The 16019-nt window shown below is 38.6% G+C and overlaps 1 protein-coding gene across 2 annotated transcripts in view; it reads left to right on the top strand.

The window, feature by feature from the left end:
• The window catches only part of CCDC141 (coiled-coil domain containing 141), a 233348-nt gene extending 231279 nt beyond the window's left edge, over positions 1 to 2069 (top strand). The window contains exon 23 of one of the 2 annotated variants that reach the window (XM_049887559.1): positions 1486 to 2069. In XM_049887559.1, coding sequence (XP_049743516.1) covers positions 1486 to 1753 — 268 coding nt within the window. In that variant the 3' untranslated portion in view covers positions 1754 to 2069. The remainder of the gene's footprint in view (positions 1 to 1485) is intronic. The other variant, XM_049887558.1, reaches the window with a different exon arrangement.
• Positions 2070 to 16019: the final 13950 nt, after the last annotated feature.

Raw genomic sequence — 16019 nt, 5'->3', positions numbered from 1 at the left:
AAAAAATATTTTTCTACCAGATTCACAACAGTTTTGCTCAATTAACAACTGATAAATTATCAGGAAATCATACATTCTTAGAACACTCAGACAAAGGCCAAATTATTGCTTACGTATTTTTATGCAAATAATGCTTGCCTTCTACATTTGCTTGCCAGCCGCTCCCTACCCCCCCCCAAGATATTTTTGTAAGCACACTGTGCTAATTATTTTACCAAAACCTGAAAAACCAAACCAATTACTGTAGAGTCAATTCTGACTCATAGCGACCTTATAAGACAGTATAAAAGTGCCCCATAGGATTTCCAGGAAGCAGCTGGTAAATTCAAACTGCTGACCTTTCGGTTAGCAGCTGAATGCTTAACCACTGAGCAACCAGGAGCATAGTGGCACTTAGGAAAATACCTCGCAGGGGGAGTGAGCAGCTGGCAAATAAACGTAGACGGTATACATTATTTGCATAAAAATATGGTAAGCAAGGGGAGCAGATAATGATTCAGGTTTGTTGTCACTTCTTGTCTGGAAAAACTTCGAGTATAAATAAATAAAGAAGAATTTAAAATACACAAAATAAACAGTTGCTTTATAAAAAGGTGCAGCTAAGTGTTCATTTCCACAGGAAACTGAGAAACATGTCATTTAACAGTAATCAATTGTGCAGATGCCTTTTATAATTAGAAATCATTTTCCTTTTCTAATGAAATTAATTCATAAAAATTAAATGAACTCATTTCACCAGAAAATGGTGTATAAGTATCCTCATATAAAACAGTAATTTGTATTCTCAAGTGGATCTTTTGGCATGAATGTGATGGGGCAGAAGAGTCTTACTCCAGCACAGATTCCAAGGAGTCACAGGCTGTTGTTCCATAGAACAGTAAGAGTGAAGCAGGCCAAATATGAGGGCTCCGTTTCCCACTCTACGTAATTGTTGCCATGAGGGAATGGTGGCCCAGTGTGGTCAGACAGATGGTCTGGTTTCTCCAGAGAAGCGGAATATCTGAATTTTCATAAGCAATATTCCAATTGTTAAATGTCCAAAAATTGAGTGTTTTAAAAACCTGGTCTGAGCCAATCAAAACATCTCTCTGGCTACCATTTGTCAGTCTCTGGTTGAAAGATAAACAGCCGCATTAGAATTTGGTATAGCTGCAAAGTTCCCGCTAATAATACAGAGTATTACGGTGGCAAGAACCCTGGTGGTGCAGTGGTTAAGCATTTGGCTGCTAACCAAAAGGTCAGTGGTTAGAACGCGTCAGCTGCCCATGAGAGAAAGATGTGGCAGCCTGCTTCGGTAAAGATTTACAGCGTTTGAAACCCTATGGGGCAGTTTTACTCTGTCCTATAGGGTTGCCATGAGTCAGAGTCGATTTGACTTGATTTTTTAATTACCGTGGCAATGGGCCTATTTGCAGTGGTTTTTAGAATTTGGAAATGGTATCACTAAACAGTGACCTGACTTTAAATACTGACTCTCTGCTTCAGGTACAAGAAGGGCCAGGAATTGTCTGCAGATGGGCACTTACAGGTTTTACACAAGGAGACAAGGCATTCGGTGTTCATTCCGAAGGCGTGCAAGGCAGACACAGGCCTCTATGTGGCTCAGGCCCAAAACTCTAGTGGCTCTCTCTCATCCAGCGTCTTCCTCCACGTGACAGGTAACCACAGGCCACCAATAACAAGAATAAACTGGATAACGCTGTGTGTCATCTATGTTGGTGTGTCCTTAATGTACTGGCTACTCATACAGTAATTGGTGTTGGCACTGATATACATCATTCTCATGAATCGAAGGACAATACAGTTGTCTATTTCCCTGAACCTCCCACAGAGCATCCTCTGTCAAGTGTACCTCCGCTCTGTCCATATTGCTGATATGGCTAATATCACTGCTTGGTAAAATAATAGAGTTTTCTTTAGTGATTGAATGTATTCAAGGAGCTTGGTAAATTATTTTCCGTGGATAAGGATATATTTTTGTACTCTACATAGAGATGTGTTCAGTATAATACACAGTAAAATTAAAAAAATTAGGCCGTGTTTATTCCTTCCTAAAGAGAATTTAAAGACATATAGATCAAGTCTCACATCATCATATAGATGTGAGTTAAGTTTCAAATCTAATGGTTTGATAATTAATTTTTAATTATACTCACAAACATCTCTGTAGGGAATAACAATAGAAATATTTAACTGAAGTTGTAATTGTAATTATTGCATTAGCTATCATTTAATTTTTCTGTTCATATCTTGATCTCATTTACTGAAATTCATTTTATATAGTTTCAACGTAGACTATATTCCTGAGTCTGAAGATGTTACTATAAATAATCATTTCTCATGTTGATCTCACGGGTTTGACATTGGAGAATAGATGTGCTGTGAACTTTAAATGGAGTTTCAAACTTCCATCGGCTCTGTATGTCGCAGAGCAAGGTGGAACACAGGCTACGCTAATGGACCAACTTTACTCCTGTCGTTCATTTTGGGTGGCCATATATATGACTACAACAAGGTCCTGTTTCTAATTTCGATTCTGCTGCTGACCATTTTTGCAGGCTGTGGTAAGGCATGTCAGTGCCTTAGTTTCCCATCTGCAAATGGGCTAATCATCTACCCCTCAGGCAATTGAGTTTTCTTTGGGTGTCTTGTCAAAATCTGGAAAATGGAAAGCACTCTATGAAGACTAAGGGTAATTATATTGTTTTGTGTAATTCATCATCACACCTGCTTCCTGCTTATTATTTCTCTCTCAGGTGCTGTTTCTTAAGAATATTAAAGGAGTGGTGTTAATATGTGATTTCTAACTATTTCCATGGGGAAGGGGAGATGATGTCTTCTTAACTGGAGATTAAATTCCTAATTTCTTAAGCCTAAATACTTTTCAAAGATTTGAAATGAAACTCAGAAGGATACACTTAGAATGTCCTAGGAGAAGAAGTATGTAATAAGATGATTTAAGATGAATTCTACCCTTTTCTCATCATTATCGTTGTAATAATGAAGAGCATTGTATGCCTTTTTGAAATTTATTATTCAGAAAAGAGGATCATCTTTTTGATTCCTTTTAAAAATAAGCATGAGTAAGAGAGGCATTTGTTTTTCAAATTTTATACATAGTCTTGTCATGCTAGGGCAAAATCTTCAGTTGAAAGAATAATTCATTACAGATTTTTGATGAAGGGAAGGAATTAATTATGTTTCTGGAAGACTGTCTACAAATAACCAAAATATTTAAATGTAATATATTCAAGTTGATATTAAAAAGTTACTGAATGTTATCTGAAGATCTGAAATGTGAAGTCAAGTAAAAAGTTGGCATATTTTTCTTGTGCTGCATATTCAATTTTATTAATTTTTTCTCTTAATTTTATTCTAAATTTTAACAGAAATTTATTAAAAATTTATATATCCTAGAGAACTTAGAGTCTCTTAAGTCTCCTACCCTTTTTGTCCAGTTACAAATATTTTGCATATCTTGCCTAACTGCTATCGCCCATGTTGAAGCTAAAAAGTAAAACCCATTCATGTCCAAAGGGGGCAGGCATGACCAGGTAACAAATTGTCTCTTGTCCCACTGTCCATCCTTAGCTTGTTAATTTGACACATCTCCCTCCTCATTTTGTCAGCTTGGTTGAATTAGTGGTTTGACGTTATCAGGGTATTGCTGGTTTGCTTTATATATTATACTCCAGTTTCGGGGGACAGGGTAGAATATACAGTAAAACTTGGGATAGCCAGAAGCAATGTAAGGTGGAAACCTGTCAAGAGAAGGAAAACTTAAATATTTTCCACTAATAAAGAGGATAGAAGAGTGGTAAGACACACCCTGTCAAAGGCAAAATCTTACCAGACCCAGAGAAATAAGGCAGTCCCATCCAGTTCTGGCTCTAACAGGATTCACTAGACATATGTACATGATTCATGACAAATAAGGCATGTAAAGTCCCCAGAAAAAGACAAGGCTGGTATATTTTCAGAAAGACTGATTCGTGGAGTGTTGTAATTAAGGACTGGAGAAATAGAAGGCTAGAAATTTTTGTGAGGGTAGATGGGTACTTAGGAATCCGTTAACTGGTAAAGAAGCCTGGGTACCATCCAGAAACTAAAAAAGGGTCAAGTACTTTAGTACTTAGGGTAACTAAAACTGGCAAAGGAATTAAGCAATATACCCAAATTGATGGAAGCCAAAGAGGATGATAAGAGTCTCCAAGGAATTGACCAAGGTGGACATTGTATATTCCTTATGGGGTCCATATAGACCAGGCATTCCATCCTGTCTGTTCCTTCCCTAGGTGATCAGAGTGCACAAAGACCTTCATCCACAACTAAAGTTGAAGCCAATGTTTTTTGTTCAACAAAAATGGTTTAAGATAGTTAGAGAAGTTTTCTTTCTTGAAGAATTTATTATGTCTTACTCAATCTTTTTATCATTTTCAAAAAGAAAATGAAGTGAAAAGATTTTAAAATATTCAAATATAAGATATGTATGCATATACATATATATACATAATGAGACTGCTTTCTGAATTTTTTATCAGCACAGTACTTCTTCCCAATATTTGAGTCTATGTATGAGTGTATACATATATGTATTACTTATATTTGATATATATATTAAATATATATAGTTGATATATAACAAATATAAGATATATATGTATGTGTATATTCACATACAGATATATATTGGCAAATATAAAAGACACCTATTTAAGAAGCCCTGGTGGTACAGTGGTTAACTGCCCTGCTAACTGCCAAAAGGTCAGCAGTTCGAACCCACCAGCTACTCCATGGGAGAACTATGTGGCAGCCTGCTCCCGTAAAGGTTACAGCCTTGGAAATCCTATGGGCAATTCTGTGTCCTATAGGGTCTCTATCAGTTGGAATTGACTAGAGAGCAACGGGTTATAGACATTGACATGTATATCGAATATAAGATATGTATATACACAAATATGTACATATACCACACACACGCATGCATACATATGTAGAGCTCAAATACTGGAAAAAAATATTATGCACATATTTAAGATATAGTTCAGAAAGTTGTCTGTGTATCTATTTATCCCTATTTATTCAGACTGTTGATTGACTGGAACCCCTGGTGGCGTAGTGCTGAAGGGTCGGCAGTTTGAATCCACCAGGCACTCCTCGTAAACCCTATGGGGCAGTTCTACTCTGCCCTTTAGGGTCACTCTGAGTCTGAATCGACTCGACAGCAACGGGTTTTGGTATTGATTGACTATCTAGTAATTCCCACAGCAGTAAAGAATACTTAATCAGCTACTTAGATATTCTTCTGGTTATATTTTTAATTTCAAAGACTTAAGAGTGATTTTCCTTTTTTGCTGGGATTTCTGTCTTGATCAAAGACTTCTTATGAAAACTGAGGTTATTGGTTAAAAATACAAGACATAGAAAATTCAAATAATATTTCTGCTTTAAGGTATCCATATGATTCATACCCATTTACTTCTAGATGAAATTATTGACAGCTTGTAACATCAAAACACTTTTTCACAAGAAAATGAAAATAAAAAGAAAGATTAAAATTTATTCAAATATGAGTTATCGATATATATACACTTGACACCTTGAAGTAACACAAATGTGTTTTTGAGTTTTATTGTAGTCAGGGCAAAATCATTGGGTTTCCCAATTCTAATTGTTCAATAAAAGAATGTGTAGATATCCAGTGACACAGTTTTGGCCACCCTCAATTCCAGGAGAAATTTACTATAAGAATCTTTACATTTGAATAGCTGAATATTTTATAGTAACTAAAATATTTGGGAAAAAATAGCTATTTTATTTAATAATGTTAACCATCATTTGAAATTGTCAAGGATTTCATTCTACTTCTATTAACCATCAACAGCCATGGAAGCAGCAATCAAGAAATCAACAGATGTGTTGCATTGGGCAAATCTGCAGCAAACCAAAAACCAAATCCACTGCCATCGAGTCCATTCTGACTCATAGTGACCCTATAGGACAGAGTAGAACTGCCCCACAGAGTTTCCAAAGAGCACCTGGTGGATTTGAACTGCCAGCCTCTATGGTTAGCAGCTGTAGCACTTAACCACTACGGTCTTTGAAGTGTTAAAAAGCAAAAATGTCACTTTGATGATTAAAGTGCCTCTAATCACTGGTGGTGCAGTGGTTAAGTGTCCAGCTGCTAACCAAAAGGTGGACAGTTGAATCTACCAGCCCCTCCTTGGAAACCCTATGGGGTAGTTCTCCTCTGTCCTCTAGGGTTGCTATGAGTTGGAATCGACTCGACAGCAAGAGGTTTGGTTTGGGATCCAAACCATGGTCTTTTCGGTTTCCTCATATGCATGTGAAAGGTGGACAATGAAAAAAAGAAGACAAAAGAAGAATTGGTGTATTTGAATTGTGTCATTGGCAAAGAATATTGAATACACTGTAGACTGCCAGAAGAATGAACAAATTGCTCTTGGAGGAAGTATAGCCAGGATAATAGAAGTGAAGATGAGACTTGGTCTTGCTTAGTTTGAACACATCACCAGGAAAGACCAGTTCCTAGAAAATGACATCGTGTTTGGTAAAGTAGAGGGTAAATCGAAATGAGGGGAACACTCAATGAGATGGATTGACACAGTGGCTGCAACAGTGGGTTCAAGCATATCAAAGATCATGGAATTGGTGCAGGACCAGGCAACATTTTGTTCTGTTATACATAAAGTTGGCATGAGTCAGAGCTGACTGGAATGCAACACAACTAACAGCAACAACAACCTTCACTTAAAACCAAGCCACAGACTTAAAATACATTACTGCAAGAAGCTCTAATCTGCTCAATTCCAGGAGAAATTTACCGTAAGAATCCTTACATTTGAATACACCACCACACCACCCAGTGCCGTCGAGTGGATTCCGACTCATAGCGACCCTATAGGACAGAGTAGAACTGCCCCATAGAGTTTCCAAGGAGCACCTGGTGGATTTGAACTGCTGACCCTTTAGTTAGCAGCCGTAGCACTTAACCACTATACCACCAGGGTTTCCTACATTTGAATAGCTACATATTTTATAGTAACTAAAATATCTGGGAAAAAGAGAAAAGATAGCAATTTTATTTAATAATGTTAACCGTTATTTGAAGTTGTCAAGGATTTCATTCTACTTGGATTAATAATCAACAGCCATGGAAGCAGCAGTCAAGAAACCAAAGGACGTGTTGCATTGGACAGATACCCAGCAAAAGACCTCTTTTAAAGTGATCATATTTCTTTAAAGTAGCACACAAGACCTTTCCTATTTGGTCTCCCCTCCCCAGCCTCTGCACCATCCCCAACACTCTGCACTCCAGCCACGTTTGACTTTAGATTTTTAACCTATCAGGTTCTTTCTTTTCCCCAGTGCTTCTTTCTGCCTAAAACTCCTTTCCTGCATTCTGTATTCTACCCTGTTTTCAGGTGGCTTAACTCCCGCTTATCCTTCAGGTTCCATTTGAGACACAACATTCCCCAGGAAGCTTCTCTAACCCATCAAGTCCAGTGTAGATGTTCCTGCTATGTGCACTGTCAGCACCTGGGCTGCCCAGGTCACGTCCCTTAATACACAGCATCAAAGTTGTGTATTTTGAGCATCTATCTCCTCTGGCTGGACTGTGAGCTCCTGATGAGCAGGGTCTGTAAAACCCTGTTCATCTTTGTATTCCAAGTATAGCCATACTCAATATATATATATTTGAATTGAACTGTTGAGAGTGAACAAAGATAAACCTAGCTTTTTTTTTGGTTGGGGGGGGACATGTAAAAAAAGACATACGTATTTGTTTTCTAATTATTCTTTCTTATGGACATTAAAAAACCCATTAGCCAGTCACAGTCAGGTTCTAGCCATGAAGTATGTACCAAGCACATTCACCTGATTTACAAAATGTAACTCAGAAGCTTCCAGTTCCTCTGAGCTAGACCGTGAATGAAAATTTAAAGTTAAAAATAGATATTGACTCCTTTGATCAAAATAATATTGAGGAGGCCTGAGGAAAGGTCCAGGATCATTGAGCCAACATTTTAAAGCAGATGTAATAAGGCCTAAATCATCAACTAGTAAGTGTGAAAGTGGGTGTCGCCACTTATAGTAACTAAGTCAAAACTGCCAAAACCAGAATTCATGTACTTATTTAGAACACTACATAAATTACCAATATTTTAGTGTAGCTGGGGCTCGGTAAGCTGGCTATGGACAGATATTTGCAACCAGCATTTCATTCATATTTGTAAATACAAAAAAGCCAAATCCAAGAAGGTAGATTGTATGAATTCCAATGAAGGAAGGAATATTTCTTTTTGTCTTTATTGATGACCATTTCATACTAGAAATTACCATCTGAAGCTCTTGACATTCCTGTTGTACATACAGTATGTTAAGTATGGTCATGAAATAGTTGAAACAAAATAAATATCTCCTGTGTGTGTCAGTCTAAATGCCAGCACAAGGCATGCTGTTTTCCATTTGTAGTAAGCAGAATCTTGAGCTGCGTCAGAAACCCAAGAAATTTGCATTCACTAAATGAAACAGTGTCCTGCTTAAAGCAATAACGATTCATTTTCTGTGCTCTCATCACCTGAGATTTGAATTTAATCAGCAGGGCATGAATTCCACCTCAAAAACAGCACAAAGCTTCTAATTTGACCTTTTTCCATGAATCTCCACACTACAGTTCCTTGTCTTGTTGAGAGTTTATACAATATCATGACCTACTCAAGCATTGGTGGTAAAGGTTGGATGTGTGATACCACTCCAGATGAGTAAGTCTTTGGTTTTGAAGTTTGAGTAGTTGGCCAAATAACTCCTCCTTCTGTCCAATGGCGATTTCATTTACGTTAGCCGGGACCTGGCAAATCCAATTCCTTGGATCTCCTTATTGTACCATAAAAGCAACATCCTACCCTCCTTTAAGAACAAGTGAGCAGAAAGAATTGTATGGACAAGAAGTTTTGTGTGCATTTATTTCCAGTTTGCACAATAAAGCTGAAATTGAAACAAATTTTGACCATAGTAGTAGCTGGAAAACATTGATCCAAGCTGTGTGTTTGTTGTTGCTGTATCATTTTTAACCAGAACAATAACAGTTACATGATTTGAAGGTTTCAATCTATATTCAGGTGCCCTCCTGCTTTGGCTCTTTTTTCATTTAGAACCCACTTACATATCAATACTTGTGAAATAACAGCTTCAGAGCTAGGTAATAACATGAAATAACCTTTTCTCTTTGTCATTCAACAACTGTTCTTCATCTTTTTCCAAGAGCTTTATTGATCCAAACAACTACAAAATGGTGTTTTTATCTTATGTCAGTGTTAAAAATCATATAATAAAATCTTTTGAGGGTAAAAATTTAAAGAGTGAAATGTAAGGGGGCGTATTTTATCCACTGTGAATAGCCTCTAACAGATATTATTCTAACGATGCCAGAAAGCTACCTTTCTTTGTATTAAGTATTAAGCAAACCTACACACAAACAAGCTGTTGGTAAACAGGGTCAGTTGGAAATGCAAGTCAAAGTACGAAACGACTTATCCAGCAAGCTCAGAAAGGCTAAAATGCCCATCTGCTCAAAAGTGTCCTCTCTGGCAGCTGAGAGACCTGCCTATGATTCATGTAATGGAAGCTCCAGAAGGTGCTTCCTAAAATGCATACTTATTCATTGCTATTACTCTCGAAGAAGAATCTCATCACATCCTGGCCTGAGTTATCTGAATAAATGAGAATATTACCCCCCTCCAAAAAGAAAGATGTATTTTGGTGAAAAAAATGGGATATAAAGTGTAATGGTTTGAATTGTGTCCCCCCAAAACATGTGTCACTTGGCTAGGCCATGATACCCAGTAGTGTGTGATTGTCTACCATTTTGTCATCTCATGTGATTATACTATGTGTTGTAAATCCTACCTTTATGATGTTAATGAGGCAGGATTAGAGACAGTTATGTTAATGAGGGAAGACCCAATCTACAAGATTAGGTTGTGTTTTAAGCCAGTCTCTTTTGAGATATAAAAGAGAAAGGCTATCAGAGAGACATGGGGACCTCATTATCACCAAGCAAGAAGAGCCGGGAACACAGCTTCTAGACCAGGGGAAGATTGATGACAAGGACCTTCCTCCAGAGCCGACAAAGAGCAAGTGTTCACCTGGGCTGGCACCCTGAATTTGGACTTCAGGCCTACTACGCTATGAGAGAATAAACGTCTGTTTGTTAAAGCCATCCACTTGCACTATTTCTGTTATAGCAACACTAGCTGACTAAGACGTGAGGGAACCTGAGAGATTTGTATGTTGTGCTCCACTTAGGGTGGTGATTGGGGAAATGTAGGACAGGAAAGAAAAAAATACTCAAACATCAGGGTGAAGAAACCCAGTGTCAGCTTTGATTTTCATTTTCACTCTCTGAATTTCCTACTGATTCAAGACATATACATGGGGAGTCCACTGAGAGGAAGAGGCCACAATTAAAATATGTCTATGTGACAATTTTTGTTATCCATTTAGAGGACTGCACTGGGTTTAATAGTGTCCTCCCAAAATTCATGTCCACCTGTAACCTCAGAATGTGAGGCCTTTGCAGATGTAATTAGTTAAGATAAGGTCATACTGGATTTTGGTGGGCCCTAAATTCAATAACTTGTATCCTTATAAGAAGGCTGTGGAAGACCCAGAGACACAGAAGGGACTGACGGGAAAAGGCCATGTAAAAGCAGAGACACATATTACCAATAATCAGAAATGAAAAAGAAGTCATCACTTCTGATCCCATGGATATTAAAAGGATAATAAGGGAATACCGTGAACAGCTATGCCCACAAATTCAGTAACTGAGATGAAATCATTCAATTCTTTGAAAGATACAAACCACCAATGCTCATACAAGGATAATGTTGTTAGGTGCAATCAAATCGGTTCCAACTCATAGCAACGCTATGGACAACAGAACAATACACTTCCCAGTCCCACAGAATCCTCATGATCATTGCTATGTTTGAGCCTGTTGTTGTAGCCAGTGTCGGTCCATCTCGTTGAGGGTTTTCCTCTTCTTCACTGACCCTCTACCAAGCATGATGTCCTTCTCCAGGGTCTGATCCCTCCTGATAACATGTCCAAAGTGCTTTAGACAAGGTCTCACCATCCGTGCTTCCAAGGAGCATTTCTGGCTGCACATCTTCCAAGACAGATTGTTCTTCTAGAAATTTTAAATAACCCTATATCTATTAAGGAAATTAACAATTAGTTAATTACCTACCAAGAAAGAAAGCAATAGGCCTACATGGTTTCACTGGTGAACCTCAATGAAACATTTAAAGAAGAAATAATAAAATTTCTCCACAGTCTCCTTCATAAAATAGAAATAAACACTTCTTAACTCATTCTATGATGTCAGCATTACCTTAATACTAAAGCCAGATAAAGATAGTACAAGAAAGGAAAACTATAGAGGCAGGGTCAAAATGGCTGAATAGACAGACGCTTCAGCAGGCCCTCTTACAACAAAGACCTAAAAAAACAAGTGAAGTGAGTGTATTTATGACAAGCTAGGAGTCCTGAACATCAAAGGCAAGGTTAGAAAATGAACCGAGGGGCAGGGGGAGGAAGAGAATTCAGAAGCAGAGAGGAGTTACTGGACCTGAATCGCCAGGAACCCTCAGACACCAATCCCAGGAGCAGCTGCGCCGGGCTGGCACTAGCGTTCAGCCGCAGTTTCCTCAGGGAGAAGCAGCCAGCCAAACAGCCTACTCACACCTCCAGAACCAGAGAAGAATGGTGCTCTCGGCGAAAGCTGAGTACTTGAGTATATTTTACCATGCCCCCTGGCTTCAGAAGCTGTTGACTTCCCTGGGCCTGAGATAGAGCCCTGTTGAGCACCTAGAGCCATCCTCCAGGCCCTGGAAAAGCAATAGATTTGTAATTGGGGGAAAAAATAATTTGCCACCTCCGCTAACCGGGGGATCTCAGGACAGAAGTAGCACCTATCCAGGCATAAACAGTCCATGCACTTTGAGTACCTTTCCCCTCTTCAGAGACTTGTGTGGGCCTATTTCAGGAGAATAGGCCCTTGTTGGCAGACTGCAACTGTTTGAGCTGTGCGGTAGAAAGGTGGGTGTTTGATGTTTGACACCATTTTGCTTATTAAATGGGGTCCTCACCTACCCACATCAGGGGCCTACAGACTGGTGGCTCTATGCAGGTTGCCCAGCCACTCGTGACAGGGGTCCAGAGATAACTGGTACCTCCCAATCCTTACAACCAAAAACACTGGGAGCCCATGGTCCACCTGCAGAACCCACCCACCTGTATGCTCTAGGGAAGAGGGACATGCTTTCCTCAGAGATACTAGGGGGAAGATTCCCAGCCCCCTGCCTTGTTCAGAGTGTGACCCCCTGCTGCAACCAGATACTGGTACCTACACCAATCCCCGTTGCCCCTCTAACACTGTAGGGCAGAGCCTGTACCACACACTTAATGAGCAATTACCTGGGCACCTGATCTGAATTCATACAAGAAAAGTGAATGGACTCCTAAACTAATATACCTGATAACAGCTCTAGCCATCTGGGGACAGGACGTCAGAGCTCCAAAGGCAAAAATAATCAAGTTAGCTCACTCAAGCAACCCATTTGGGCGTACCAAAACAAAACAAAGCAAGAAGCTGTGATACGGTAATCAAACATAAACTAATACAATAACATAGATGGCTCGGAGACAACAGTCAATATCAAGTCACATAAAGAAACAGACCACGATAGCCTCAACAAGTTCTCAAAAGAAAGAACCAAGGGATCTTCTAGATGAAAGTGCCTTCCTGGAATTATTGGATGCAGAATACAAAAGATTAATATACAGAACCCTTTAAGACATCAGGAAGGAAATCAGGGAATACGCAGAACAAGCTAAGGAACACGCAGATAAAACAGCTGAAGAAATTAAAAAGGTTATTCAGGAACATAATGAAAAATTTAAGCTGGAAAAATTCATACACAGCAATCAGAAATTCAGATTAACAATAAAATTACAGAATTAGACAACTCAATAGAAGGTCGGAGGACAAGAATTGAGCAAGTGGAAGGCAGAATTTGTGAACTTGAAGATAAAGCACTTGGCACCAATATTTTTCAAGAAAAATCAGATAAAAGATTAAAAAAAAAAAATGAAGAAACCCAAAGAATCATGTGGGACTCTATCAAGAGAAATAACCTATGAGTGATTGGAGTACCAGAACAGGGAGGGATAACAGAAAGTACAGAGAGAATTGTTGAAGATTTGTTGGCAGAAAACTTCCCTGATATTGTGAAAGATGAGAAGATCTCGTATCCAAGATCATCATCGAACTCCACATAAGGTAGACCTTAAAAGAAAGTCACCAAGACATATTATAATCAAACTTGCCAAAACCAAAGGTAAAGACAGACTTTTAAGAGCAGCTAGGGATAAATGAAAGTCACCTACAAAGGAGAGCCAATAAGTTCGGACTACTCGGCAGAAACCGTGCAGGCAAAAAGGCAATGGGATGACTTATATAAAACATTGAAGGAAAAAATATTGTCAGCCAAAAATCATATATCCAGCAAAACTGTCTCTCAAATATGAAAGCGAAATTAGGACATTTCCAGATAGAAGTTTAGGGAATTTATAAAAACCAAACCAAAACTACAAAAAATACTGAACGGAGTTCTCTGGTTAGAAAATCAATAATATCAGATATCAACCCAAGACTAGAACACAGGACAGAGCAATCAGATGCCAACCCACACAGGGAAATCACAAAAATAAATCAAGATCAGAAAAACGCTCAAAACAGAGAAACAGCGATGTCATCATGTAAAAGAAGACAACATTAAAACAATAAAGAGGGACTAAGAAACATTTTTTTTTAAGAAACATAGATATTTCATATGGAAAGGAAGACAAGGCAATATAAAGAAATAAAAGTTAGGTTTAAATTTAGAAAAATAAAGGTAAATATTAAGGTAACCACAATGGAGACTAACGATTCAATTCATAAAAATAAAATACAAGAAAAAAATAGAGACTCAGCAGAAACAAAATCAACAACAAAGAATAAGAGGAAAGGACAATGTGTAAAGATAAACTACTCAGCACAAAAATTAAGTAGGAAAAACTGTCAACACACCAAAAGGACATCAAAATGACAGCATTAAACTCATACCTATCAATAATTATGCTGATGTAAATGACCAAAATGCACCAATAAAGAGAGAGTGGCAGAAGGGATTTAAAAAAAAAAAAAAAACTCTGTCTATATACTGCCTGCAAGAGACACACCTTAAAGACACAAACAAACAAAAACTCAAAGGATGGAAAAAAGGGTATCAAGCAACAACAATCAAAAAAGAGCAGGAGGGCAGGGGTCTGGGGACCATGGTTTTAGGAGACATCTAAGTCAATTGGCATAATAAAATCTATTAAGAAAACATTCTGCATCCCACTTTGAAGAGTGGCATCTGGGGTCTTAAACGCTAGCAAGCAGCCATCTAAGATGCATCAGTTGGTCTCAACCCACCTAGATCAAAGGAGAATGAAGAACAACAAGGACACAAGGTGATTGTGAGCCCAAGAGACAGAAAGGGCCACATGAACCAGAGACTACATCATCCTGAGACCAGACGAATTAGAAGGTGCCCGGCTATAACCGATGACTGCTTTGACAGGGAACACAACAGAGAACCCCTGAGGGAGCAGGGGAACAGTGGGATGCAGACCCCAAATTCTCATAAGACCAGACTTAATGGTCTGAAACTAGAAGGACCCCGGTGGTCATGGCCCCCAGACCTTCTGTTGGCCCAGGACAGGAACCATTCCCTAAGCCAACTCTTCAGACATGGATTGGACTGGACAGTGGGTTGGAGAGGGATGCTGGTGATGAGTGAGCTTCTTGGATCAGGTGGACACTTGAGACTATGTTGGCATCTCCTGCCTGGAGGGGAGATGAGAGGGTGTAGGGGGTTAGAAGCTGACGAAATGGACATGAAAAGAGAGTGGAGGGAGAGAGCGGACTGTCTCATTAGGGGGACAGTGATTGGGAGTGTGTAGCAAGGTGTTGGGCTAGCAAGGTGTATATGGGTTTTTGTGTGAGAGACTGACTTGATTTGTAATTTTTCACTTAAAGCACAATAAAAAATATGAAAAAAAAGCAGAAGTGGCAATATTAATTTCTGACAAAATAGACTTTAAAGTTAAATGCACCAGAAAGGATAGGGAATGTAATGATTAAAGGGACAATATACCAGGAGGATATAACCATACTAAATATTTATGTACCCAGTGACAGGGCTGCAAGATACATAAAACAAACTCTTAACAGCACTGAAAAGTGAGATAGTTCACAATTATAGTAGGAGACATCAACACACCACTTTCAGTGAAGGACAGAACATCCAGAAAGAAGCTCAGTAAAGACACGGGAGATCTAACTGCCACAATCAACCAACTTGACCTCACAGACATATACAGAACATGCCACCCAAGAGCAGCCAAGTATACTTTCTTTTCTAGTGAACATGGAACATTATTTAGAATTGACCACATATTAGGTCATAAAGCAAACCTTAGCAGGATCCAAAACATCGAAATATTACAGAGCATCTTCTCTGACCGTAAGACCATAAAAGTAGCAACCAAAGACAGAAAAATCAGAAAAGAAATCAAACACTTGGAAACTGAACAATACCCTTCTGAAAAACGACTGGGTTATAGAAGACACCGAGGATGGAATAAAGAAATTCATAAAATCCAATGAGAATGAAAACACTTCCCATCAGAACCTTTGAGACACATCGAAAGCAGTGCTCAGAGGTCCATTTATATCAACAAATGCACACATCCAAAAAGAAGAAAGAGCCAAAATCAAAGAATTATCCCTACAACTTGAACAAATAGAGAGCAACAAAAGAAACCCTCAGGCACCAGAAGAAAGTAAATAATAAAAATTAGAGCAGAATTAAATGAAATAGAGAACAGAAAAACAATTG

This window comes from Elephas maximus, chromosome 6, assembly GCF_024166365.1.
Source record: "Elephas maximus indicus isolate mEleMax1 chromosome 6, mEleMax1 primary haplotype, whole genome shotgun sequence".
NCBI classification, from domain to species: domain Eukaryota; kingdom Metazoa; phylum Chordata; class Mammalia; order Proboscidea; family Elephantidae; genus Elephas; species Elephas maximus.
The sequence above is the reverse complement of the archived record's forward strand: the minus strand, read 5'-3'. Positions and strand labels throughout refer to the sequence as shown.